Source organism: Salvia miltiorrhiza, chromosome 4 (assembly GCF_028751815.1).
Source record: "Salvia miltiorrhiza cultivar Shanhuang (shh) chromosome 4, IMPLAD_Smil_shh, whole genome shotgun sequence".
In the NCBI taxonomy this organism is placed as follows: domain Eukaryota; kingdom Viridiplantae; phylum Streptophyta; class Magnoliopsida; order Lamiales; family Lamiaceae; genus Salvia; species Salvia miltiorrhiza.
In genome coordinates, this window is record NC_080390.1 from 48,638,441 (window position 1) to 48,664,499 (window position 26,059).

Genomic DNA, 26,059 nt, shown 5'->3' on the forward strand with positions numbered 1-26,059 from the left:
CTAAGCCTTCCTTGAGAGACGACTTGAGTCACCTTACCGCCCTAGGACGACCTCGTATAAATTCGAGTCCATCCGCTAGGTGTTTTTGGATGAGTCAAATTTTGGCGCCGTTGCCGGGGAAGGCTTTAGGCATTTGATTGTGTTGCATTGTTTTTCGTGTTTATTTTTGTTTATTTCTTTTGACTCGGTTATTTTTTTTTCTCCGTCCGGTGCGTTTGATTTGGTTTGCTTGTGTTGTGTATGCAAGGTCGTCGTAGCTTGAAGAGAAAGCTAGTGCCTTACTTTGACAACATTCACCGACCTCGTGAGGTCCTTTCAAGCCTGGAGGAGGAGTCCGAGTCCAGTTCGAGGAACCCTGTGGAATCACAGTTTCAAGAGGAAAACTGTGAAGAGAGAATTGCTTCCAATCCCATCCTGGAAGCCGTTGAGGAGACGCTTTCAGAGCACTCTGAAGGAGAAGAAGAAGAAGAAGCTCGGCCCAATCCTGACCAAGAAGCAATGGCGGAGCAGAATGTCCAGTACATGGGAGATTTTTCCAGGCCAGTTATTGGGACCACTAGCACTTCTGCGATAGTGCTTCCCACGGCGGTCCGGAATTATAATCTGAAGCCCAATGATTCAAACCTGCTGCCGCTCTTTTATGGGATGCCCAGTGAGGACGCCTTGCAGTTCATCCGTGATTTCTGCACCCAAGTGCAGACCTTCCCACTGCTGGAACTCACCGAGGATCAGTTGAGACTCAAGTGCTTACCCTACGCACTCAAGGACCGGGCGAGAACGTGGTTACTGTCCCTGCCGCCGAACTCCATCACCACATGGGGAGAGGCAAGTGAGAAGTTCATGCTCAAGTACTACCCTAATCACAAGACTCAAGAGATTAGGAGCCAAATAATGAACTTCATGCAAGGAGCTGACGAGCCTTTCCACGAGGCTTGGGAGAGATTCCAAGAGCTCCTCCGCCAGTGCCCACAGCACCAGTTAGCACCCGTCATGTTGATGCAGTTCTTCTATGATGGATTGATTCAGACGGCACAGTTTATGGTGGACAGTACAGCAGGGGGCAACATTGCCCGGAAGACAGCTGATGAGCTCAAGGAGATTTTCAACACACTTGCAGCGAGTTCTCAACAGAAATCAGCTAGAGGAAGGAGGGTTGAAGCCAATGCAGTAGCTCCCAACAATGAGCTTCAGAAGCAAGTAGCAGAATTGATGAGGCAAGTTCAGCACCTCAAGATGAACCAGGCAGAAGCCCCACCAGTTCACGCGCCACCAGCAGAAGGATGTGGAATATGTGGCGATTTTGGTCATGGAACCAACGCGTGCCATCGCATGGGGGGATTCACACCTGAAGGAGAAGCAGAGGTCTATGCTGCTCAGAGCTATCCAGGGAGGCCTCAATTTGAACAGAGGCCTATCTTTAATCAAGGGCAACAAAGCTCCAATTCGGGTTGGAGAGCTCAGCAGCAGAACTACACTCAAGCTTATCAGCAGCAGCAGCCCCTGCAGTATCAGCAGTATCAACAGTTCCCTATGCAACAAGGGAATTTTCAGCAGCAGCAGCAATACCAGAATGCCTCCCAACAGTGTCAGAAGCAAGCTCAACCGCGGAAGCCGTCTCTCGAGGACACCATGCAGTCCTTCATGGAGATGACCAAACAGAACATGGAGTCTCAGAGTGCTACCATCAAGCGCCTCGAGACTACAGTTGGGCAACTTACAGGAGCCCTAAATCAGCTGCAGCAAGAACAGCCAACTGGGAAGTTCCTAAACCAGGACAAACAGCCGCGTCAAGCTCATGCCGTGGCGGTAATCAAGGAAACTACCCCAATAACCACGGGGAAATGGAGAAGCAGAACCGTGCAAGCAATCAAGGCAACCCAATGCCCCAGTGAGCCACTGCCACCTGTCACTGTTGCACCAGACCAACCACCACCCAAGCAAGGAGATCCAGGTAGCTTTATCGTTGATATTAGCTTAGGAGGGGTTGAAAAGGTCTTGGGAATGCTTGATTTGGGCGCGGCAGTCAATTTGATGCCACTTGATATTTTTGAGAGGTTGGGAAATAAAGAGCTGAAATGCACGAACATTAAGATAGAACTAGCTGACGGCTCCATTAGCAGCCCACGAGGCTTTGTCGAGGATGTTGAGGTAGTCGTGAGGGGGATTAGTGTTTTAGCTGACTTTGTTGTACTTGATGTGGGAAAAGGGATTAGAGGCGAGAATGGGCATCTCGTGCTACTTGGCCGACCCTTTATGGCTACCACCCATACTCGCATCGATGTGGGTACGGGAACTGTAAGTATGGTAGGGGCAGGTAGAGCGGTAACATTCTCAGTTTTTGATAAAAAAACCTACTACCCCCACTTCCTTAATTCAAATCTGCTCTTATGTTGAAACATTTGATGCTTTGGATGAGGATTGTATTGTGCAGGAATTCCTTAATAAGTTTCAGGAGGAGGACGAGATTGTGGAGGAATTCCTTGCTACCTTGCAGGATGAAGCTGACATTGAGCAGGAATCTCTGGATAAGCTGCACGAGGAAGGTGATATTGAGCAAGGCTTTCTGTGTGCCTTGCTCCTAGAAGAGAAGCTTGATGAGGTTGGGTCATTCAATCTCGTGGGATGTGTGGATAGAGGGCCATCCCAGGATACGAGCATGGAGGACTCATTTGGAGGACCCGCAGCTGCAATTCAAGAAGATGTGTTTACAAGGGCGCTAAGGCAGCTGGAGCTTCAATCGGATTTTGGTTAAGGGGTTCTCTTAGTCGGGCTGGCGACTTAAAACCTAGCGCTGCATGGGAGGCAACCCATGTTTTCTTGCTTTTTCTTGTTTCGTTTTTCTTTCGTTTTGTTTGTGTTGTGTTTTGTTGCTTCTGCTGTTTGGTGCAGGTTGTTGCGTTGGAGACTGCTTGTTCTATGGATGAGAGAGAGGCAGACATCGTGGGACACTATAGACTCACCACTGGATCGGTATTTAGGGAAGTTTCCTCTTTCACCTCTCTTTTTGTTTGCACTGAGGACAGTGCCAGATTTTAAGTGTGGAGGGGGTGTTTGTTGGTAGTTGTGAATCCTGTGGGTGTCTTTTTGTTGTGTTCTTGGGCTTTCTTGTGTGGGGCGAATGGTCCCCTTGTCTTGATTTCATGTTTGTTTTAAAGTACACATCGCATGTTGATGGTGGTTCACTAGCGATTCTGGTTTGTGATTTGTGTTGATTGTTGTCCTTGTCTCTTGTGATAGATATGTTCCCAGTGTGGTGTAATTAGTTTAATGTTTGGATGCAACACCCTGATGAGCAACTCTTGACGTGATTTGTCCGGTAGATGCTAGGGGGAGTGTTTTCATTGCAATTTCCTAATATCTTTCTCTGTGTTGAAATGTTTGGTTGGTTGTTGAGTACTTGATAGATCTGGGTCTCTGCTCCTCTAATAGTATCGTTATGAGCATGGGAAACCACACGAGAATGTTTTGGACCACCTCCAAAAATGTCAATCTCGTGAAATATGGCCTATCTATTAAGAGCAAAAATAACTTGACCCCAGAAAAGAGAGTGAAATGTGAAAAGATGAAAGAATGTGAAAAAGGAACGAGATATGATTATAAAGGAAATTGCATTAGGAAATTCACCCCTAGCGGAGAATTGGGTCTGATCGGATTGAGTTGTATCATCTTGTTGTTGCATTTTAAACCTTAGCTTTGAACACTTGATTGGGAACATAGATATCTAGAAAGACTTGGATTTGTTGGTGTTTTGCTTGGTGAGTAGAATCGCTTGTGGATTTCCATTTGATGTTGTGATTGTTGCTTGAGGACAAGCAAGGAATTAAGTGTGGGGGGGTTGTTTAGCCCTATTTTTTGATGAATTTGTGGGTGTTTACATCTTATATTGACTTTTATTTTGGTCTCTTTCACTCAAGAGTTGATTGATTTGAGCTGTTGTGCTAATTTTGTTGTCTCAGGATTTTATGCTCAAATTGATTGATATGTGGACAAAAATAAAGTCAGGATTTAGTTGAATGGTCTGAAGAAGAATCGAAGTTCATCTCGATACGAGTTCGTAGGCGAAAACGGATCTAAAATCCGACTTGAAACGAGGGAGAACGGACCAAAACAAAAACGCTGCGCATTGCAGTGGCCGGCGCCCGCCGTGTCCATTCTGCGAAGGGCATAGGCGGCGGCGCCGCCGGGCGGCGGCCGCCGCCCGGGCGGCCATGGCCGCCTGCGCGGTCTGCCAGTTACGTTTTTGAGGGTTTAAAACCCATTTTTTAGGGTTTTGGGCGCCCATTCTCGACCCATCCAGCCTCCAACTGTATTTTCACTTTATTTTCTTAGAGTTTTGGTAGGGAGAAACACATTAGAAACTCTCGGATTACGCTAGATCGTCGTTTCCTTTAATCAATTGTAAGTTCTATCTATTGATTAACCGAATTCTATAAGCTTTCTTGGGAGTTCTTTTCCTAGATAATTGAACACGTTTACTTCATGATATTTAGTATTGATTTATGCTTTGTTAATCTTATTGCCTAGTTAGTTTAGTTAGATCGTTGGTTGATTTGTTTCCGTAATTCTCCGTTGAATTTGTGTTGCTTTTCTTTACAAGTTCTTTAGGATTAATGATGGCTAATGCTTTCCCTTAGTTGAATGCTTGTTCTTTTATCTCGCCTAGATAATCGTTGCCTATGGTTGTTGATTTTATTATTGCTTTCTTGATTGCTAGTTTAGAACCCTAGGTTATTGGCTTTCCTGCGTTCTTAATCTGCTTCCTATCTTTCGCCTAGATAGATTTATATGCTTTCTGTTGATTCTGCATTAGATAATTTACAAGCTTTATTTAATTACGCCTAGATTTAAAGAGAGAGTGTCAGACCCAATCTACCCGATTAGAGTGTTTAGGTTTCCTTTCTGTTTCCTGTGAGTAGCACAATTGAAGCCCTGCTAAGCCTTCCTTGAGAGACGACTTGAGTCACCTTACCGCCCTAGGACGACCTCGTATAAATTCGAGTCCATCCGCTAGGTGTTTTTGGATGAGTCACTTAGCTCTGGAACGTCAGCTCTGGCTTCTAAAGTCAGCTCTGGCGTGTTGGCTCTGGCCTCCGAAAGTCAGCTCTGGCGATTTGCTCGGGAAAGTCAGCTCTGGCCTTCGAAAGTCAGCTCTGGTGACTTAGCTCTGGAACGTCAGCTCTGCTCTGGCGGTTTCCAGTTCTGCTCTGGAACTTCCAGCTCTGCTCTGGTGTTTCCAGCTCTGCTCTGGAATTTCCAGCTCTGCTCTGGAACTTCCAGCTCTGCTCTGGCTTTTTCTAGCTCTGCTCTGGCATTTCCAGTTCTGCTCTGGCATTTCCAACTCTGCTCTGGCATTTTCTACTCTGCTCTGGCATTTTCTAGCTCTGCTATGGCATTTTCTAGCTCTGCTCTGGCATTTTCTAGCTCTGCTCTGGCATTTTCTGTTCTGCTCTGGTGTTTTCTGGGCAGAATGACGAGGGTTTCCAGTTTCTAAAACCAGGGTTCTTCGTCCTTGCTTGCCTCGATTCTCACTCGTACGTCGGCCCTAATCTATTCCTATGTGAGCATGTTGTGCTTGTTCAAGTTCATCTATGTTTAAAGCCTAAAGTTCTCGTCGTTTTAATCAAGGTTTCAAACCGTGGTTCCACCGGAAAGGTGACCTAACATGCTTCTAGTGTTCGTGTTTTTCATGCTGAAAGGAGTAGTATTAGAGGTCGAGAGTTACCTTGTTGTTGCGCGCTTTGGTCGGACAAGCACGATGGATCCTCGCTTCTTCGATCGTCGAGGTTCAAACAGAAAAGTGAGTTATTGTTCTTAGGCTGAAACAGATGGAAGGGAACACGGCGAAGGGAATAAATAAGGACGTGTCTTACCTTGAATGTGCAGTAAGGGCTTCGGTCTAATCTTCTCCGTGGAAGGCGTCAAGAGAGGAATGGAGCTCTTGCTGTTGCTGCTGGATTTTTAGAGTGCCGAAGGAAGAGAAAGGGTGGCACAAAGGGGTTTAAGGGGAGTTTAAATAGGGGAGCTCGGCTGAATGCACTTGAGTGCCTAGGAGGCGGGCTTTGGCTGTTAGCCCTGCCATGCGTGGAGTAGGGGAGGCGTTTCAGCTGCTCGCCCAATGGGAGGAGCTGCTGCTGCTGTTGCTGCCGTGCTGTGCAGGAGGTGGAGTGTGGCTCTTCGGCTGCTGCCCAATGGGAGGAGCTGCAGTTGGCGTGGTCTTGGCTGGTTGGGCAGCACTGGCGTGGAAGTTGAGGGGGCGCTGCTGCTGTGTAGTGCTGCAAGGACAGCCTAGTCTACTCGGCTGTGGTTGGGCAGCGCTGGCGTGCGGAAGTTGAGGCCTTTCGGCTGCCCAGCCCAAGGCTGCTGCCGTGGCTGTTGCTGCTCTGGCGTGGAGGTGGCGTGCGGCCCTTCGACTGCTCGCCCAATGGGGGCTGCTGCCGTGGCCGTTGCCCACCTCATCCTCCTTCTTTCTTTTCTAATCCTAGGTGTAGCCGAAGTAGAGAGGTAGAGAGGTGTAGAGTGGTGTGATGTGGCTTAAGTGAACGATCTAAATAAAAACCTCTCAGTGTTGGTTTCTCCGAAGTAGAGAAACGGGTTTCGTTTTTGCTAAACGATAATGCTAAATTAAATCCGTAGATTTAATTCGTTCGTTATTCTAATACTCAAATTAAATCCGTAGATTTAATTATCCTCAAAGTCGGAATTAAATCACGACTTGGTAAATCATGCGAAGATAAACTCCATCTTGATAAATAACACAACTTAGCTAAGTTGGTTATAACTCGGATTAATAATCATTCATCAACTTAAAGATTCTCATCGCGGTCTTAAATGCGCGAAAATAAATAAAGCATACTGAGCTAAGTGACTTGTCACCAAGATACATAAATTCAGAAACATAATAGAAAACATAAAACTTCAATTATTGGCAGATAGGTAAATAAACACACAATACTGTAATTAAAATACTGATAAAGGAGCGGGTTACTACAATTTTGTTGCGTTCCATTTCTTATATTTTTCAAATATTAATATTTCAAAATGAGGTTCTATATATTCAACCAGGACCATAGCCGACCACAAAGATGATAGAATTTGTATTTTTTTTTATCGTCTGCTCAGAAAATGTGCTTCTATATTGCTAAGGAACATAAACAATTTCGATCGGTTTGATAAAGTTGACCGAACCAACTATTTGTGCGTTTCAGTTGTCAGTCGGTTTGGAAAGCATAATCAGTGTGGTTTGATTCCTGAGTTCGTATGTCGTGTATTGGGAACTTAATGAAATATCATAATCCTAGTTTTGATGATACCAAAATCCCTTAGGTTTTCCTTGTAATAGACTAGAACTGTTCAAACTCAAGTGTTAGAGTTCTTTTTCTAGTTTAGATAGTGTTCTGAAGACTGAAGACTGAAGACCGGAGGACTGAAGACTGAAGACTGAAGATGCCGACTGATGTAACGATTTAAGGCAGAGTCAAATACAGATATTTGACTGAACAGTTCAAGAATCAGTCACGAACTGATTACTTAATGCAGGCCACGTGGATTCAGCGGACTGATACTTAAGTCAAGTATCAGTTAACATTCTTCCTCGGACTGAACCTCCAAAGTTAAAAGAAAGACACGCACTCCCAAGTTCGGCCGCATTAAATGCAGAGATTTAGAGGATCGTCCTTTCTCTGCAGAGCATTCCTTTTGATGATTATCTTTTCAGAGATGTCCAATCTCCTGCTCCTTACTAGCCGTTCTCACCAAATAAGGAACCTCAAAGATTGAAGCCTCAACAAAGTTCAAATCTATCTCCAACGGATGAATTCTTGAACACCCTCTCCGTCAATGGATCTATTCAAGACCTCTCCTATAAATAGAGCTCAAGGATCACTTCAATCTTCACCGATTCAAATACATAAGTTGAAACGCTGCCGAATTCATTACTCAATAATTCAAAGCCATCCAAAGTTTGAATCGAATAAGAGAATCTCAAAGCCAAAAATTAGTCTCTACTGATTATACACATTCTCTTAGAACTTAGGCAAATATTGTATATCAAAAGTCTAAGTATAACTGATTACAATGAGCCTGCTCTTTGTAATCTAGTTGGCAAGAAAGTAGAACAATTGATCTCATATCAGAAGATTGTTATAAAAATGTTTTTCTAGAAGAAATTTACGATAAAAGTGTTGTTAGCGATTTCGTTTTAAAATTTGCAAGACGATCAACACTTTTAAAGTGAATGAGTTAGTTTTTTTATATATTTATTATGTAATTTGACAAAAATGATATAATTAGTCAAATTTTGGTTTATAATTTTTTCTCAACTATGAATAGAGAGTCCAAATTAAAGAATACGCATAGGCCATATTGTAGCGAACCCACTATTTTTTATGATTTTCTTACATAAATGAATCGTAAAACAAGGATATTAAGAAGAAAAATAAGAGGAGTTGCAGAGAGGGATAGAATTTGAGAGAGAGAATTGAGATTTTATTTTTGAATACATGCTTCTTGCGCCACAAGGGAGATTTATAGAGGAAGTGGTCCCCTAACAAACTCTGCTACAGTAATAACTAATTGAGAAAAAGTTAAAAACTAAATAAAAGTGATACAACATTTTTTTATTAAAGGAAACACGACTCCTTCAGCCCGCACCGCATCTTCTAGCCACGTTTATGGCTCTGATCCCAATCCACCTTCGAGTTAGTTAAAATACCTAACTCCTTCCCAGCAACCATGCTAGCTCCATCTTCCATTACTTCCGGAACCATGACAATATCCCCCGCCAAATCTGATCCTTGTCCACAAGGATCAAAGGTAGGAAACTTTCGACAAAGAAATGCGACATCTTCCCATGTGGTGAAATCAAGGTCTTGGTTCTGCCACTGCACCAAAACCTGGGGAAAGTCAACCCATTCCTCATCTATACATGCCGATCGATGACTGCAATAGGACTGACCACAAAGCACTCATCGGAATCCACAGCCGGCAGTTTATCAGTTGGTGTTATCCTTCTGCCCAAACACTTTTTAAGGAGAGAAACATGGAAAATTGGATGAATTTTTGAAGATTCTGGTAAGTCTAACTTATATGTCACTGCTCCTATCCTCTGCAAGATTGTATATGGCCCATAATATTTTGCAGAAAGTTTGAGATTGCGGCCCAACGATAATGAATTTTTGCGATAAGGCTGAAGTTTGTGATAAACCTTGTCACCAACTTCGAAGCTCCGGTCCTGCTGCTTCTTATCAGCATATAACTTCATTCGACCTTGAGCCTCGGTAAGATTCTCCTTGAGTTGAAGAGTAAATCTCTTGCGTTCCTCCATAACTTCTTTAGCTTCCACATTAGTCACATCAGCATACGATCCCATACCAGCTGATTTAGGGAAGAACCGTACAAAGCTTGAAAGGGAGTGCATTTGAACCTGGAGTTATTATTGGTGTTATACCAATACTCCGTGAGTGACAGCCACTTAAACCAATGTTTTGGGTACGAGCTGGTCATGCATCTTAGGTAATTCTCAACACACTGATTCAAGCGTTCCGTTTGTCCATCCGTCTGTGGATGGTAAGCAGTAGAGAGAGCCAAGGTAGTACCCATCAACTTGAACTGCTCCTTTCAAAAAGAGCTAGTGAACACCTTATCCCGATCAGAAACGATGACCTCGGAAGGACCATGGAGTTTATAAACACCATCCAAGAACAACTTAGCAACTGATTGTGCTGTAAAAGGATGAGAGAGACCAATGAAATGTCCATACTTGGTAAACCTATCAATCACCACCACTATAACGTTCTTTCCGAAAGATTTAGGCAACCCTTCAACAAAATCCATGGAAATTTCGGCCCAAGCCTTGGTGGGAATGGGCAGTGGCTGCAACAAGCCGGGATAATTGCCCACATCAGATTTATTCCGCTGACACACATCACAGTCAAATACCACTGTTTGAACATCATGCTTCATTCACGGCCAAAAGAAATAGCTTTTCAGATGCATATAAGTTCCTAAAATACTAGAATGACCACCATAAGCAGTATTATGCATCTCTGTAACCAAGGATTCGCAGAGGGAAGGATCAAGCCCGACTACAATCTGACCCTTATATCTGAGAATACCCATTTCAAATTTTTAATTCATATGGCTAGAAGGATCAGTAGCCAAAGAAGGAAGAATTTTAGTAATATGTGCATCATCCTTGTAGCTCAACATTACTTGTTGAATCCATAGGGGTGTGATAGTAGAGATGACAGAGCAAATTTCATCAGTAGGTGTACACCTAGATAATGCATTTGCAACTTTATTATCCACTCCTTTAGTATACTGTATTTCATAAGTAAATCCCAACAGCTTGGCCAGCCACCTCTGCTGGATTGAATTTATCGATTTTTGATCAAATAAGTGCTTCAAGGCCTGCTAATCTATTTTAATGATGAACCTTTGGCCTTGTAGGTAAGTCTTCCATTCTTGGACTGCCATCACCACGGCTAGAAACTCCCTCTCATAGATTGAAAGCACTTGATTTTTTGGATAAATGACCCTGCTTATAAAAGCAATGGGTCTATGATTCTGCATGAGCACTGCTCCAACCCCATAACCACTTGCATCAGTCTCAATCACAAATGGTTGAGAGAAATCTGGCAAAGCTAGTACCGGAGCAGTAGTCATAGCTTCTTTCAACCTCTTAAAAGCAGCCTCAGCCTCTGAATTCCATTTGAATCCATCTTTCTGCAATAGTAAGGTAAGTGGCCTGCTAATATGCTTGTAGCCTTTAATAAACTTCCTGTAATACCCTGTTAATCCGAGAAAGCCCCTTAACTGTTTAACATTCTTGGGTGTAGACCAATTGAGCATGCTAGAGATCTTGCTGGGATCAGCAGATACCCCTTCTCCAGTGATAATATGCCCCAGATACTCTATGCTCTTTTGGATGAAGTGACATTTTCTCCTCTTAGCAAATAAGGAATGCTTCCTTAAAAAATCTAAAACCTCTCTCAGATGTACCAAATGTATCTCACAAGTCCTACTATACACTAGTATGTCATCAAATAATACTAGCACACTTTTCCTTAGATACTCACTGAAAACCCTGTTCATCAAGGATTGAAAAGTAGCTGGCGCGTTACAAAGTCCAAAAGGCATCACTAAGAATTCATAATGGCCTTGATGTGTGTTGAAGGCTGTGAGGTATCTATCAGCAGGATTTACTAGGATTTGGAAGTACCATGACCTCAAATCCAATTTAGAAAAGAATTGAGCCCCACCTAGCTCATCAAGCAATTCATCAATAACAGGTATTGGATAGCCATTCTTCACAATCAGGAAGTTTAAATACCTATAATCAACACACATTCTCCAAGTGTTGTCCTTCTTTTTGACCAAGATCACTGGAGCAGCAAAAGGGCTAGTACTGTGTTGAATGATGCCATCTTTTAGCAACTCCTTTACTATTTTTTTTATGTCTTCCTTGTGATGATGTGAAGACCTGTAAAGATGTTGTTGTGTTGGTAAACTGTTGGGTTTAAGAGTAATGTGGTGCTCCACCCCACACGAAGGAGGTAGACCCAGGGGTTTAGAAAACACATCACCATATTCTTCTAAGAGGGCCAACAAAGCAGTATGTGGTGCATCCAGCTGCTGCTCTATTAATGAAAAATTTGGGAAGCAAATAAAATAGATTTCCTCAACCTCTGCTAGATTCTTGTGAACTAAGGAGTCTAGAGCTGGCCCTGAGTCTATCATGCACTCAATTATCAGATTCACCGCCTGCAATTTAATCATTTTGCCCCTAACATGGACAGTGCAAGTAACTTTCTTATAATCAAGAAAAATAGGAGTGCAATGCTCCAACCAGTCACTGCCCAATATAATATACCCTTCATGTTCCAACAACCTGAGTGGATATTTAAATTCATGGCCCTGAACCTCCCAAGTGAAATCCTTAACCACCTGGGTACTGACCAACTGCTGACCATTAGCACTAAAGTACCCATTAAGCTACTCACTAGTGCCGCCATCTCGGCACTAGTGAGTAGCTTAATGGGTACTTTAGTGCTACTGGAGTTCTGTGGTTTCTGCGCCCCCAAACTCTCAAGCTTCTTATAGTTGGTACTCTGGTTGCTAAAGATTTTAGGAGTTGGTTTGACTCTCTTGGCTAGAGCATCCAAGGTGAGTACCTATTTCTGGCCAATCTCAATGGCATCCTGCAACGATTGTGGCTTGAACAGCAATAGGAAGCTCTGCATCTCTTTAGTTAGTCCACTGATAAAGCAAGCTACAAAGTATTCCTCAGAATATTCCATGTGATTACTCAGCATCAAACAAAATCTTAATTCTTCAAACTTTTCCACATACTGTGCATAAGAACTAGTTTGCTTTGTATTTTTAAATTCCATAATAACCTTCACATCATTGATATCATCAAATCTAGAAGCTACAACCTCTAGAAATTGAACCCAAGTGATATCCAATATATTTTCATAGCCAAAATTTTGGAACCACTGCAAAGCCTTGCCCTCAAAATTATGCACAGCCAACTGGATCATATGCTCATCACTAAGAGCAGATGTGAGTTTAAAATAAGTGTTACACTTGATTATCCAAGATCTAGGATTAGATCCATCAAACTTAGGAAAATTCACCCTATGAAACGAGTTTCCTGTACTGCTTTGTGATTGATCTTACTTAAATTTGGAAGTATAAGTAGTAAAAGCAGATTTGGAACCAACACTTGATTGCAAATGAAATGGAGTTCTGCCCAAAATAGGTGTATCCCCTTTACCTTTATCCTTATTCATGTTCACTAACTGGAGTTGAAAATCTGCTAGTAATTTATAGATGATCGCACTTATGATCAATACCCGATATTCTCTGCTCCACCTTGTGATCCACAACCATGATTTGCTCGTGAATCTTCTCCTCTATCGTTGCTCGTTTCATAGTTTCAGCTTGTAGGATTTTATCGAGTTTCGTTTGTGCCTCTTGTAAATCCTTCATTCGTGTTGCCTCCGCCATAACTCAGCTCAAAATTCCGCTCATAGAAAGGTGGAACTTGGCTCTAGATACCAATTGTAGCGAACCCACTATTTTTTACGATTTTCTTATATAAATGAATCGTAAAACAAGGATATTAAGAAGAAGAATAAGAGACGTTGCAGAGAGGGATAGAACTGAGAGAGAGAATTGAGATTTCATTTATGAATACATGCTTCTTGCGCCACAAGGGTGACTTATAGAGGAAGTGGTCCCCTAAGAAACTCTGCTACAGTAATAACTAATTGAAAAAAAGTTAAAAACTAAATAAAAGTGATGCAACGTTTTTTTATTAAAGGAAACGCGACTTCTTCAGCCCGCACCGCATCTTCTAGCCACGTTTATGGCTCTAATCCCTAGCCACCTCCGAGTTAGTTAAAATACCTAACTCCTTCCCAACAACCATGCTAGCTCCATCTTCCATTACTTCCGGAACCATGACACATATGTTTTCTTAGCCTCGCCTTTGAATGTACTTCTATAAATCTATATAATATATAAAAGATGAGTTTAACGTCAACTTTTTCCCACCAAAATTTCTCTCTAATCACTTTTTTTTTATTCCCTTTTAAAAATCAGCAACTTTGATTTATAAAAAAAATATTTAATATGGATGTTAAATTAAAAATGATAACAAGATCTTTAATTTGATGTAAAAATTATAAAAAATAAATTTAAAATAAATAAGTTATTATCGTTTAAAATCACAAAATTATTATTTTTCCCTCCCCTTTTCTCATCTATCATCTCCTCTCTCCTATCTTATTTCTTTAAATGCCACGGTTCTTCATTTTTTTTTTTTTGCTATTTCATTCATTTTTCTATTTTTATTTTATTTTATTTTTTTGTTAGAAATTATTTTTAATATTTTCTATTTATATTTTTTATATTATAACAGTTTAATGCATCTAAAAAGATTAAAATTATATTTGTTCATTTTTATCAATTATAAATAATTAATTGGTAGTTCAAAAATTGAAAATTCAAATGTTTTCAGATTCATGTGTTTATTGAGATTACGCCGCTCATAACTTCGATTTTTTATTGAGATTTATATTTACATTTACTTATAATTAATATATATTTTATTTAATTAAAATATAGTTCAATTTCAATATTAGTTGTGCATCGTACGAGCGGGCATACTAGTTTTAGCATTAAAACCTACATTATTAGAAGATTAATGAAAACAATACTGCAAATGCACAATGCCTCTGGACGATAAGTCGATAACGAACAATGCTTTTATTTTTTCAGTATTTTTTTTACGGAGGAAAGAATAAAGATTCACAAAAAAATAAAACCAAAGTGCAGGATGCCCCTGACACTTACAAAGCAGACGACTTTTATTTTTCTTTGCGGAAAATAAATTGTAAACCCCCATATGCAAAATGAAAAATGGAAAAAAGGAGTGTGTGTGTGTTGGTCAAGCAGTAAGGGGTTAACGCCTGAGGTCAAAGGTCTTGGGTTCGAGTTCCATGTGGCGCGACCTTTAAATTTTTTTATTTAATACTATTAATTTATCAAAAAAAACACTAAAAATGATACATGTATTTGAAATTAGTTTTGATGCAGATTAGTAGAATGGGTGCATTAATTTTGACAAGTAATTTGGCCATAAAACTTCACCATAAAATTGGATTTAGCCAAAAGGATCAAAGTTTGAAACAATAAAATTGTTAACTTCGATTTAGTTACACCTAATTTTGTTGGTTATTGATTGGATTGTTTCGTGATTTAGGTAGTAAGATGATATCATTAATTGATTGGTCATATTCATGTTGATTGATGCAGATAACGCCATGGTGGAATTGTTCGAATATACAGAGCCCAAAAATTTTTTAGGTCCTAATTTTAGTTGTTTTGTAAATATAAGATAATTTGTTTTGAACTTATAACTGCAGGACAAATTTTTAAAATTTGGCATAAGTAAGATAAATTGACCTCGATCACCGAATTTATCCTGGAATTGTAAGCCCGAAAAAATTTGTCATACATTTACAAAACAGTCAAAATTACAAGCTTAAAAAAACTTTGGACTCTCAAATTTAATTTAATTCATCATATTTTATTTTCTTTCCCAACAATATAATATGCTTCCGTTTTAAAGTTCTTTGTCTCCCTTAAATATATTTCCTACTATTTTACATAAGTATGATAGAAAAAACAAAATCGAATTAAGTATCTTTTAAAAAAAAAAGTTTATTGTTTTTGAAAGAGTTTAGTGCCCCAAATTACCACAAGTAACACTGTGTAATTCGTAAGAGTAATGTTGATATGAATATTATCAACAGAATGTTAATAACATTGATACCAACATGCAACGGAAATTAAAGAACGCACAGGAATACTTTTTCACGGATTATATAAATATAATACGCAAGTGCCTCAAGGCTAAAAACGCTATGATCATCAACAATGCAAAGTACAGATTTGAGATCTCTTGGAGATCTATCTTTACAGATTGGCTGCCTAAGATAAATCAACTTATCTACTCATTCACTAGAATGTCGAATCAACACAAAACTAAAACACCCTGCTACGCTCCAATGGCCTTGTACTTCAATTCTTGCCCTTGACATCCCGTCAATACGAATGTTGAAACAACACAGCCGAATAATTCAGACAAAACAATATGCTACGCTCCAATGTCCTCGATCTTCAACCCTTACCCTTGACCCCCCGTCAATACAGAGTGAGCCTTTACAGATTGGCTTCCTAAGAACTGGTGTCATGTTTGCAGGCACAACAAGACAAAATGACGAGTTGGTTGTGAGCGAATGTTAGGTCGGTGAAAATGCACTCTAAAAATGTAAGGATGAATGAGGCTTCTTGTTGCTTTTATAGACCTTCATGTCATGGTTAGCTTCCTCCACTTTCCACTTCCAGAAGCTTCCTATAACCGCCGCAATGCACCTCCGAAACTGCCAGTCGACCAGTCTGGAATGTTGGTTGAAGAGATCATGGGTCCTGAAAAATAGGAACTAACAGCCCACTACTTTGGACCATGATAAACCTCCTTTCCACTTATTAAAAACGTGGTCAACAAGCATAAAACTTTTATTCCACAACCAAAGAATAATAAAACGTAAAAAGAAGGTAAAGATTAAATATACAATTACCAATGGAGAGTCAAAGTATAGAGTCAAGGCAGACTTTGGAATGTTGGTTGAAGCCTAGAAATGTTGACACCATGAATGTTATCAACATTCAACCCAACATTGTCGGAGTCAACATTGACTCTAACAGTTTTGTAGTGAAATCACTACAAAAATCGTTAACTTCGATTCATGTAACTTCTAAAAAGTTTATATCACTGTTTAAATTAAAATAATTTTTAATGTAATTAAGGATAAGAAAATTTGTATCAATTTTAATATGAATTTATAAATAAAAATTAGTTATAGATCTAAAAATTAGAATTTTTAAATATTATATAGATTTATTTAATTATGTGAATGAATTGTTTATTTCTTTATGTAAATATATTTGTTGTTATATTTTTTTCTTTTATATTATTCGTATTTTCTTGATATTTTAATTAGTTTTGGGCTATTTAAATATGAACTTTAATATAATATAGTTTGAAATTTTAAGAGCCCACTATTAATTTGGTATATTGATGGTTCAGTGTTACTAACTTCAATTATTTTCTTTTATTAAATTAGAGGTTTATTAAAAAAAGAAAAAGAAAAAAACAACCCTTGAAGGCACAAAGAAGCAGACTAAGGGTGCAAATCTCGAAAAGAGAAGAAAAAACTAAGGAACAAAAAACAACTAATATCGAAACTCAGGATAATCATCCATTTCATCCGACCAACGCCCATGGACAACATTATTCATTGCAATCATACTGGGCCTATTGGAAAGGTCAATCGCAAACTCCTTCGGCTTGCAACCCATTTCCTCCGCATTCCTAAGGCGATTTTTAATACATCCGTCTGGAATTATGTGTACAGGCGCTCTTCCCTTTCCCGAGCCCTTCTGCTCCGACCACGTCCATGCTTCTGCTCCGAGAGCAGTTGCATCCCCTGATTAACCTGTTCCTCTAACCGAATTATACGATTCGCAATGTCCTTCGGAGTGGGATTGGTCTGCTTATCTCCCTCAACCTCCTTAATCGAAGAAATATCTGCCCCAACAACCGAATTCTGCTCCACCACCGCTCTTCCAATCTCTCCGGGAACTGAGGAAACAGTCCCTTGAATATCATCGTGCATCACCATTCCCATGTTGGTGTCGCTATCCGCAACAATCGTCTCCTCCTCCTCGGAGCTATATTCACTAAGAGTCTTGTCATAAACTGAATTCTGTACCGGCTTCGTGGCAACCTCCAATAAAACCGGTCCTATCGCCACATCCTTCCCATGCAACAAAACCGATTCATCAATAGCAAGTACATCGAATCTATTTCCCTTAGTTGTAGAATTCCCCCTCGAAGCCGGAGAACCTACAACCGAATCTTTCTCTGCCGATTCCGTCGGAGCAACCTGCTGCTGCTTCGTCAAAGGGGCAGCCTCCTGCTGCTGATAACACTCATGTTTCCATGGTTTTAGTGTTCATATGATGTCAATTTTATAGGAAACTGAGTGTTGGATGATTGTTTTATGCTTAATTTGCTTTATCTTTTGAAACATGTTTCTTACTCGAACTTTGAAGGAAATTTCAGGTTTATTGAGTTCGAATTTGGAAAACTTACCTGAAATAGAAGTTGTAGATCGTCTCGATACGAGTTCGTGAGCGCAAACAGCGAAACGGCGGCGACCCCGCGGCGACCGGGCGGCGACCGCCGCCCGAAGAAGGATTTTTGGGAAGGATCTGGCGACCGGCCGGCGACCGCCGGGCAGCCCGCCGAGATTTCGGCGCTACCTCCGTATTTTTGCGTTTTTTAGGCGTTTTTCAAGTCCTTTTCGAGCTCAAACTCTGTATTTTACCCTGGTACTATAAATAGGTCTTCTTTTGACCTATTTTGGGGTTCCTTTTTCAGTCCCCAACTTTAGTTTTTCAATTTCATAGCTTTAGAATTTATTGCTTTCCAGTTTTTATTGCTTGGATTGGATTTCCACAAGATTGAAGATTCAAGCTGCTACAATTCTTCTTATTCAGTTTTTATATAATTCAGTTTTTCCAATTGCTTTCTTTTTAATTATGTTTATGCTTTCTTTTATTATGTCTGGCTAGTTTCACTTAGCTGATTCTAGGGTTTGTAAATAGTTGATTGAATTTATGTGATTTATTTGTTAATACCTTTGTGCCTTCCAGTTTATGATTCATAATTCCTGGTGCTTAAATTCTTGTGAATTATCTGATCAATAGTTTGCATGTTTAGCTATTCGGTTTGAGACCTAGCGGAGATAACTGTTTAGCGGATTCAGGAATGTATGATATGATTTTAACCTTGAGACCTAGCGGAGATAGGTGGATCATAGGGAGCTATTCTTAGGAGCTATTGGGAGTTAGTAGATTTTCTTAAGACCTAACGGAGATAGATAATTTACTAATCTACGATCGTTGCTGCTCTAGCGAGAGTGATTGATTAATTTAGTGATCTCTCATCATAACTGGATTAAACTGGTACATAGGATTAATAGATTTATTATGTGGATTTAGTTAATGAATTTACTACCCTAGGATCAGTTGTCTTTTAATATTCGAATTTTCCTACGTCTTTTTAATTATTGTTATTTGCGTTTTAGTTTAAAGTTAATTAAACCTTCCTTCTTTCGTTTGCCTGAATATTACTAGAGTGTAATTAGGATTACTTAGAGTGATTCGTCATAATAGTCCCTGTGGATACGATACTCGGTTACTTAATTTGTGCTACAATTGCACCGTGTTAGTTGCGGTAATTTGTTGCTAATAATTTAGTGATCAACTTTTTGGCGCCGTTGCCGGGGACTATTTAGAATTGACTTTAATATTTCTGATTAGACTTAAGCATTATTTCAGGCGTTATAAATTTTTATTTTATTTTATTTTTAGTTTTTAAAATTTCTGTTCTTGTTTGTTGTCTCAGGCTTGTATGATCACGAGATCCAAAGGAAAGGAACATCTAGTACCTTTGAACTTGGAAATCGAAAAGCAATACAAAAGAGACAACCGCGAAAAGAAGAAGCAAGCAATGGCAGAACAACAGAATAACATGGACCTTGAAACTCTTGTGCGAGCCGTGACACACCTTCAGAGGCAGCTAGACGAAGAGAGAGAGCGCAACCGGGCTCCTCCACCAGAGCCACCACTGAATCATATGTATCAGCCTCGGGTTGATCAATTTCAAGGAGGCAAATGGGGACCAACTGTGCAGGCCAACACATTCGAGCTGAAGCCGGGATTGATAAACATGGTGCAAGCTGAGCGGCTTCTGAAAACCCACATGCTCACATTACTCAGTTTCTAGATATCTGCGACACTATTAAGCAGAATGGAGTGCCACCAGATGCCATCAGAATGAAGATGTTTGGATTCTCTCTCAGGGACAGAGCGAAGGAGTGGTTCAAGAGTTTGGACAGAGGTGCTATTACTGGATGGGAGGATTTGTGTAGAGCTTTCCTGGCAAAATACTTTCCTGCTTCTAAAGCTCAGAAAATCATTGCGGAGATTTCTCACTTTTCCCATCTAGGAGATGAGACCATTCATGATGCCTGGGAAAGATTTCGTGAGCTGCTCAGGAACTGTCCACAACATGGTTTCACGGAGGATCAGCAAATCATTCACTTTTATAATGGTTTGACTGTCTAACAAAAAGTATGGTAGATGCTACTGCAGGTGGATGTCTTCTCCATAGAAATACAAGGGAGGCTTATCGTGTGATAGAAGATATGGCCTCCAATAGTTATCAATGGCCGAATGACAGAAATTCTACGAGAAGAATTGCAGCTGTGCATGAGGAGAGAGATGATTTTAAGGAGAAATATGAAGCTCTTCAAAAGCAGTATGAGTTGGAGAGAAAAGCATTGCTAGCTAAAATTCCTCAGCAGCCGAGTTTATCTGATGTGTCACAGTTTGAAGATGCTAATTATGTCCAGCAGCAGTACCAATTCAATAGACCAAACTATCAGGGACATCAGGGTGGAAATCCACCGTATCATCCTAATAATAGGAATCATCCAAATTTTTCCTATTCAAATCCCAACAGTGTTGTGCAGCCTCCACCTCAGTTTTCTGTGTCTAGTGGAGGAGTAATCAATGAGCCAAAGAAAGATTCAATGGAGGAAATGATGAAGCAAGTATTGGTGAAGGTCACTGGGATGGAGACAAATTTGGCAAACATGGGGACCAAAATCTCCAACATGGAGCAAAACTTTTCAGCGTTGTCTAAGCAGGTGCAGATGTTGGAGATTCAAGTTGGTCAGATGGCTAACCAAGCAGCTGCACAGCACAAGCCAGGCCAATTTCCTAGCAACACTCAGTTCAATCCGAAGAGCCAACATCAACAATTTCAGCAAAATCAGCAATGTCATTCCATACGGGTGGTTGATACTACAGTTGAGGATGCAGAGCAGTGGGATCATACTGAGCAGAGGAATGACAAGGGAAAAGGCAAAGTAGTGGAGGACGACGATGATGACTTGGAGGAGCTTGCAGCGAAACAGACGCCTCCCCCTAAAAAGGATTCGAGCTCTTCTGTTGTTAAGGAGCCGGTTCCAACTCTTACGTTTCCCAGGCCAGAGTACAAGCCTGTAGCACCCTTCCCGAATAGCCTGGCAAAGCCAAAGATGGATCAGAAGTTAGCCAAGTTTATGGAGATGTTTTCAAAGCTTCACATCAACATTCCTTTACTTGATGCTTTGAGAGATATGCCAGGCTATGCCAAGTTCCTCAAGGACGCAGTCTCCAACAAGCGGAAGTTGGGGAAATATGAGACGATCAATCTTTCCGAGGAATGCAGTGCAGTGCTACAAAGGAAGCTACCATTGAAGCAGAAGGACCCTGGCAGCTTTACTATAGCTTGTGAGATTGGAGGGCAGAATTTCTCACGTGTTCTTTGTGATTCAGGGGCAAGCATCAATTTAATGCCTCTCTCAATTTTCAACCGATTGGAGATTGGAGATATCAAGCCTACCTCTATTGCATTGTAGATGGCAGATCGTTCCATCACATATCCCAAGGGAATTGTGGAGGATGTCCTAGTGCAGGTGGAACAATTTATTTTCCCTGCAGATTTCGTAGTGTTGGACATACCGGAGGACAAAAATACTCCATTGATCTTGGGGCGGCCGTTTCTAGCTACGGGCCGTGCATTGATAGACGTGCAAGAGGGAGATCTGACTTTCCGCGTCAACGATGAAAAGATGACATTGAGAGCCTATGGGGAAACTATGATTTGCAAGAAACCTCCACCAAAGGAAGTTCCCCAGAATGAAATGATTAATTTGGCTGACAGTTTTCTAGCAAATTCGGAGGATGAAGAGGTTGAGAAAAATGAGCTGCCCAAGTACGAAGCCAAGAAAAAGACTCCAAAACCAAAAGAAGTGCTGACTTTTGAGAAGTGTTTGTTTTTGGAGTATGATGAGGGGTCTTTGAAAACCCATACCCCCAAGAAGAAGAAAGTGAAATTCCGGATTTTTCGGAACAAGAATGAGAAGGGGGCAATGCTTGGGGAGGATGTCCGAGCCAAGAGAAGTGTCTTGGTGGAGAGGGCACCAAAGAGTAGAAAAGCTTTCCAATGGTTAGAGTGTTGTTTCCGACCTCCATGAGTTTTTGAGGTATCGTCGAGCTCTAGACGTTAAATTAAGCACTTGTTGGGAGGTAACCCAACCGTTTCTTTGTTTTGTTTTCCTTTCGTTTAGTTTCTTTTTGTTTCTTTGTTTTCTTTGTTTTGGGGTTTTTAGTGCAGCGTTGAGCTTGGTAGATGCGGGAACTCGCGCTTGGTTCATACCACCACCATGGAGCATGTTTTTCTGTGAGTAGTGACACACATATCATCATCCCTCCAAACTTATTTTCGAACTTATGTTCTGTAATAAGTTTGGGGGAGGGGGGTGAGAGTAGATATGTGTATCACACATATCTTTTTGTTAGCTTTCTTGTTTTATCCTGCTTGGTTGGTGGTGTGTGATTGTTTTTTAGATGATTATTGCTCCATTAGATTTCTGGTGAGATGCCAATGATGATTTATGTGGAAAAAAAAATTGAATTTGATTTTCTTTGATGATTTAAGCATAATTGGAACTAATTTGCATAATTCTAGAGTGATTTTGACCTTGACTTTTGGACGTTGAATAAACCTGTGAGGATTTGAGCTATAACTGTTTATCATACACAGTTTATTCTTTGTTGTGAGTTTTGTCATGCATATGTAGTGATCTTCTAGAACTTGCCATGGTTTCTGTGTCGAGGTTGCTGTTGTGCCCAGGATTAGGAGATGATTTTAGGCCATCTTTTGTTAGCCACAATTTTTCCCAAACACTATCCTTGAAAAAAATTTATCCTTTGTTATCCACTTTGAGCCTATTTAGCTTTTATTCTTTAGCCGGACGATAAGGGGTGATAAAGTATATGGGGATCTTCGTGTGGTGAATATTCATAGTGGGTTGTGAAAAAGAAGGGATGATATTGAGCTACTATTTACTCTTATAAGCTCTAGAAAAGTTGTGAAAAAAAAGAAGAAAAAAAAAAGAAAAAAAAAAGAGAGAGAGAAAAGAAAAAGAAAGAGAAAAAAAAAAGTATGAAGTCGAGTGTATATTGAGATATTTGTTTGAAAATCGACTTTGTGTGTTGGAAATAAATGGAGAGCATAAAAGAGTGTTTAGTTCTGTTTTGTGATGATTAAATCCCTTGAGTTGTGTTGATTATGGTGATATAGTTGGGTGGAAGATGGAATTTATTCCATGCTTGATTAGTGAAGCTATAAGGTTGGTGTTCTTGATCTATTTGAGTCACTTAGCCTATATTTCCCTACCTTAACCAATGTCCCTACATTATAACCCGAATAAAAAGACCTTTTTGATCTTAGTCCTGGCACACTATTAGCGATGGAGATTGTAGACGATTGGCAAGCCTATGGTAAGAGATCTGCATTGTATTGAATTTCGTTGAGAGTATACACATCCTATTCCATCAAATTGAGAGTTGAGTGATACACATACCTGGTGAGATTCAATTGTTTGGAATGTCAAGGTTGATTTTGCTATAGGTTGTGTTTATTGGTGAATTTTGTGCTTATTTATTGAGGATTTGAGAATTCTATTATTCTTTATTATTCGGAGGCATCGGTGAACTAGATTTCTTACCCATTCGTGTTATTGATTTTATTCTTCCCATTATTCGAGGACGAACAATGGCTTAAGTTTGGGGCAGTTGATAACACTCATGTTTCCATGGTTTTAGTGTTCATATGATGTCAATTTTATAGGAAACTGAGTGTTGGATGATTGTTTTATGCTTAATTTGTTTTATCTTTTGAAACATGTTTCTTACTCGAACTTTGAAGGACATTTCAGGTTTATTGAGTTCGAATTTGGAAAACTTACCTGAAATAGAAGTTGTAGATCGTCTCGATACGAGTTCGTGAGCGCAAACAAATCATAAATCGGAGTTCGGACGAGAAAGTTATGACCAAAACAAGAAAGTTGCGCGCAGCAGCGAAACGGCGGCGACCACGCGGCGACCGGGCGGCGACCGCCGCCCGAAGAAGGATTTTTGGGAAGGATCCGGCGACCGGCCGGCGACCGCCGGGAAGCCCGCCGAGATTTCGGCGCTACCTCCGTATTTTTGCGTTTTTTAGGCGTTTTTCAAGTCCTTTTCGAGCTCAAACTCTGTATTTTACTCTGGTACTATAAATAGGTCTTCTTTTGACCTATTTTGGGGTTCCTTTTTCAGTCCCCAACTTTAGTTTTTCAATTTCATAGCTTTAGAATTTATTGCTTTCCAGTTTTTATTGCTTGGATTGGATTTCCACAAGATTGAAGATTCAAGCTGCTACAATTCTTCTTATTCAGTTTTTATATAATTCAGTTTTTCCAATTGCTTTCTTTTTAATTATGTTTATGCTTTCTTTTATTATGTCTGGCTAGTTTCACTTAGCTGATTCTAGGGTTTGTAAATAGTTGATTGAATTTATGTGATTTATTTGTTAATACCTTTGTGCCTTCCAGTTTATGATTCATAATTCCTGGTGCTTAAATTCTTGTGAATTATCTGATCAATAGTTTGCATGTTTAGCTATTCGGTTTGAGACCTAGCGGAGATAACTGTTTAGCGGATTCAGGAATGTATGATATGATTTTAACCTTGAGACCTAGCGGAGATAGGTGGATCATAGGGAGCTATTCTTAGGAGCTATTGGGAGTTAGTAGATTTTCTTGAGACCTAACGGAGATAGATAATTTACTAATCTACGATCGTTGCTGCTCTAGCGAGAGTGATTGATTAATTTAGTGATCTCTCATCATAACTGGATTAAACTGGTACATAGGATTAATAGATTTATTATGTGGATTTAGTTAATGAATTTACTACCCTAGGATCAGTTGTCTTTTAATATTCAAATTTTCCTACGTCTTTTTAATTATTGTTATTTGCGTTTTAGTTTAAAGTTAATTAAACCTTCCTTCTTTCGTTTGCCTGAATATTACTAGAGTGTAATTAGGATTACTTAGAGTGATTCGTCATAATAGTCCCTGTGGATATGATACCTGGTTACTTAATTTGTGCTACAATTGCACCGTGTTAGTTGCGGTAATTTGTTGCTAATAATTTAGTGATCAGCTGCCCAAACTCTGGCTGCGCTGGCTTCCAAGCTAGTTGTTGTTGGACATTTCTGTTTGCAGCCTGTTCATTCGAGTTAATCGCCGCCTGCCAATGCGGCCCATTGTGAACTTGCGTAAGCTTAGCCTTGTCATTCACAGTGTCATTCTGCTCACCCATCCCCCCAAACTTCGACTTGCGGCATCTATCGGGGGAGTGTCCCGTAATCTTGCAACGACCACAATATAGAGGGAGATTTTCGAAAACAAACTCAATATGAAAAGAAAAATCCTCCATATCAATAAGAAGAGTATTAGGAAGAGGGTGAGACATATCTATTTCAACAAGAATACGGGCGAATTGTCCAAAATCTCTCCCTGCCGAAGCATCATCGATCTTTAGAGGATGGCCCAAGTAACGTCCAATTCCAGAGATAACTTGTGGATTCCAATACTCGATAGGAAGATAATGAATTCGAACCCAAACATTCGCCAAGGGAGAGTTTTCCTTGAACGGATCAAAGTTGCGAGTCCATTCTCGGAGCTGAAGAAGACCCTTTGACAGCTCCCAGATCACCTTCGCCTTTGCTGTAGCTTTATCAGTCGCTGTAGTAAAACGGAGCGTGTAAAATCCCTTTCCCAGCGGAATCAGTTGCCAGTCAGAATTTATATCCCAAATCTGTTGAAGCTCCGACTTCAACTCCATAGTTGAACGTGGCTTATCGCCTTTCCCCAACAGAAGTCGTCCTGTTAGTGCGTGCATGCTCCGACTTCAATTATTTTCTTTACAATCTATGTAGATTTAATTATTAATATATAACATTGATTGAATTTAATATTATACTCATTAAGACGATCATATTATTATTATTATTATTATTATTATTATTATTATTATTATTATTATTATTATTATTATTATTATTAAATAATAATATTTAAATTCATATAACTAATTTTACCAATTAATCTAATCATAAATAATGACATTTTACACTTTTAAATAATTCAAATTTTTAAATATAATATTTCGTCCGTCCCGTAAGTGAGTATCACTTGGGGAGAAGAACTCCAGTCTATGGTCTCAAGCTCTGAAGATGAAGCCCTCTCAGTGTGCAGCAATCTGGGGTGCCCTTAACTTTTTATTGGATTCCTTATACTGTTGAAGATAAGTTTCCTCCGAATTAAGGGAATCACGCTCTACCAGTCTACCTTGAGCTCAACTATCCCGGCCGTAGCCTTGGCCAACTCTGCATCCACGTTGTTGTACCTTTCCACAACAGCCACCAACATCTCCCCCTCGCGGCCTCCAGAGTCATGCGGGTCTCCTTCAAGTCCTTCTCAAG

The 26,059-nt window shown here is 40.1% G+C and overlaps 1 protein-coding gene and 1 non-coding gene across 2 annotated transcripts; both read right to left on the minus strand.

Moving 5' to 3' along the window:
• Positions 1 to 16,973: 16,973 nt before the first annotated feature.
• On the minus strand, positions 16,974 to 25,419 carry LOC131023544 (uncharacterized). Its single transcript, XM_057953090.1, has 2 exons — positions 24,784 to 25,419; positions 16,974 to 17,552 (listed from the first exon to the last, which is right to left on the minus strand). The coding sequence occupies exons 1-2, from the start codon at positions 25,417 to 25,419 to the stop codon at positions 16,974 to 16,976; spliced, it is 1,215 nt and encodes a 404-aa protein (XP_057809073.1).
• Positions 19,609 to 19,715, minus strand: LOC131024053 (small nucleolar RNA R71). Its single transcript, XR_009101648.1, has one exon. It is a non-coding gene; the product is annotated as a small nucleolar RNA R71 (small nucleolar RNA).
• Positions 25,420 to 26,059: the final 640 nt, after the last annotated feature.

Coding starts and splice junctions, on each gene's coding strand:
- LOC131023544 (XM_057953090.1), bottom strand. CDS start 25,419: ATGGAGTTGAAGTCGGAGCTTCAACAGATTTGGGATATAAATTCTGAC. Junction 17,553..24,783: donor AACAGGCTGCAAACAGAAAT/GTCCAACAACAA, acceptor GAGTGTTATCAG/CAGCAGGAGGCTGCCCCTTT.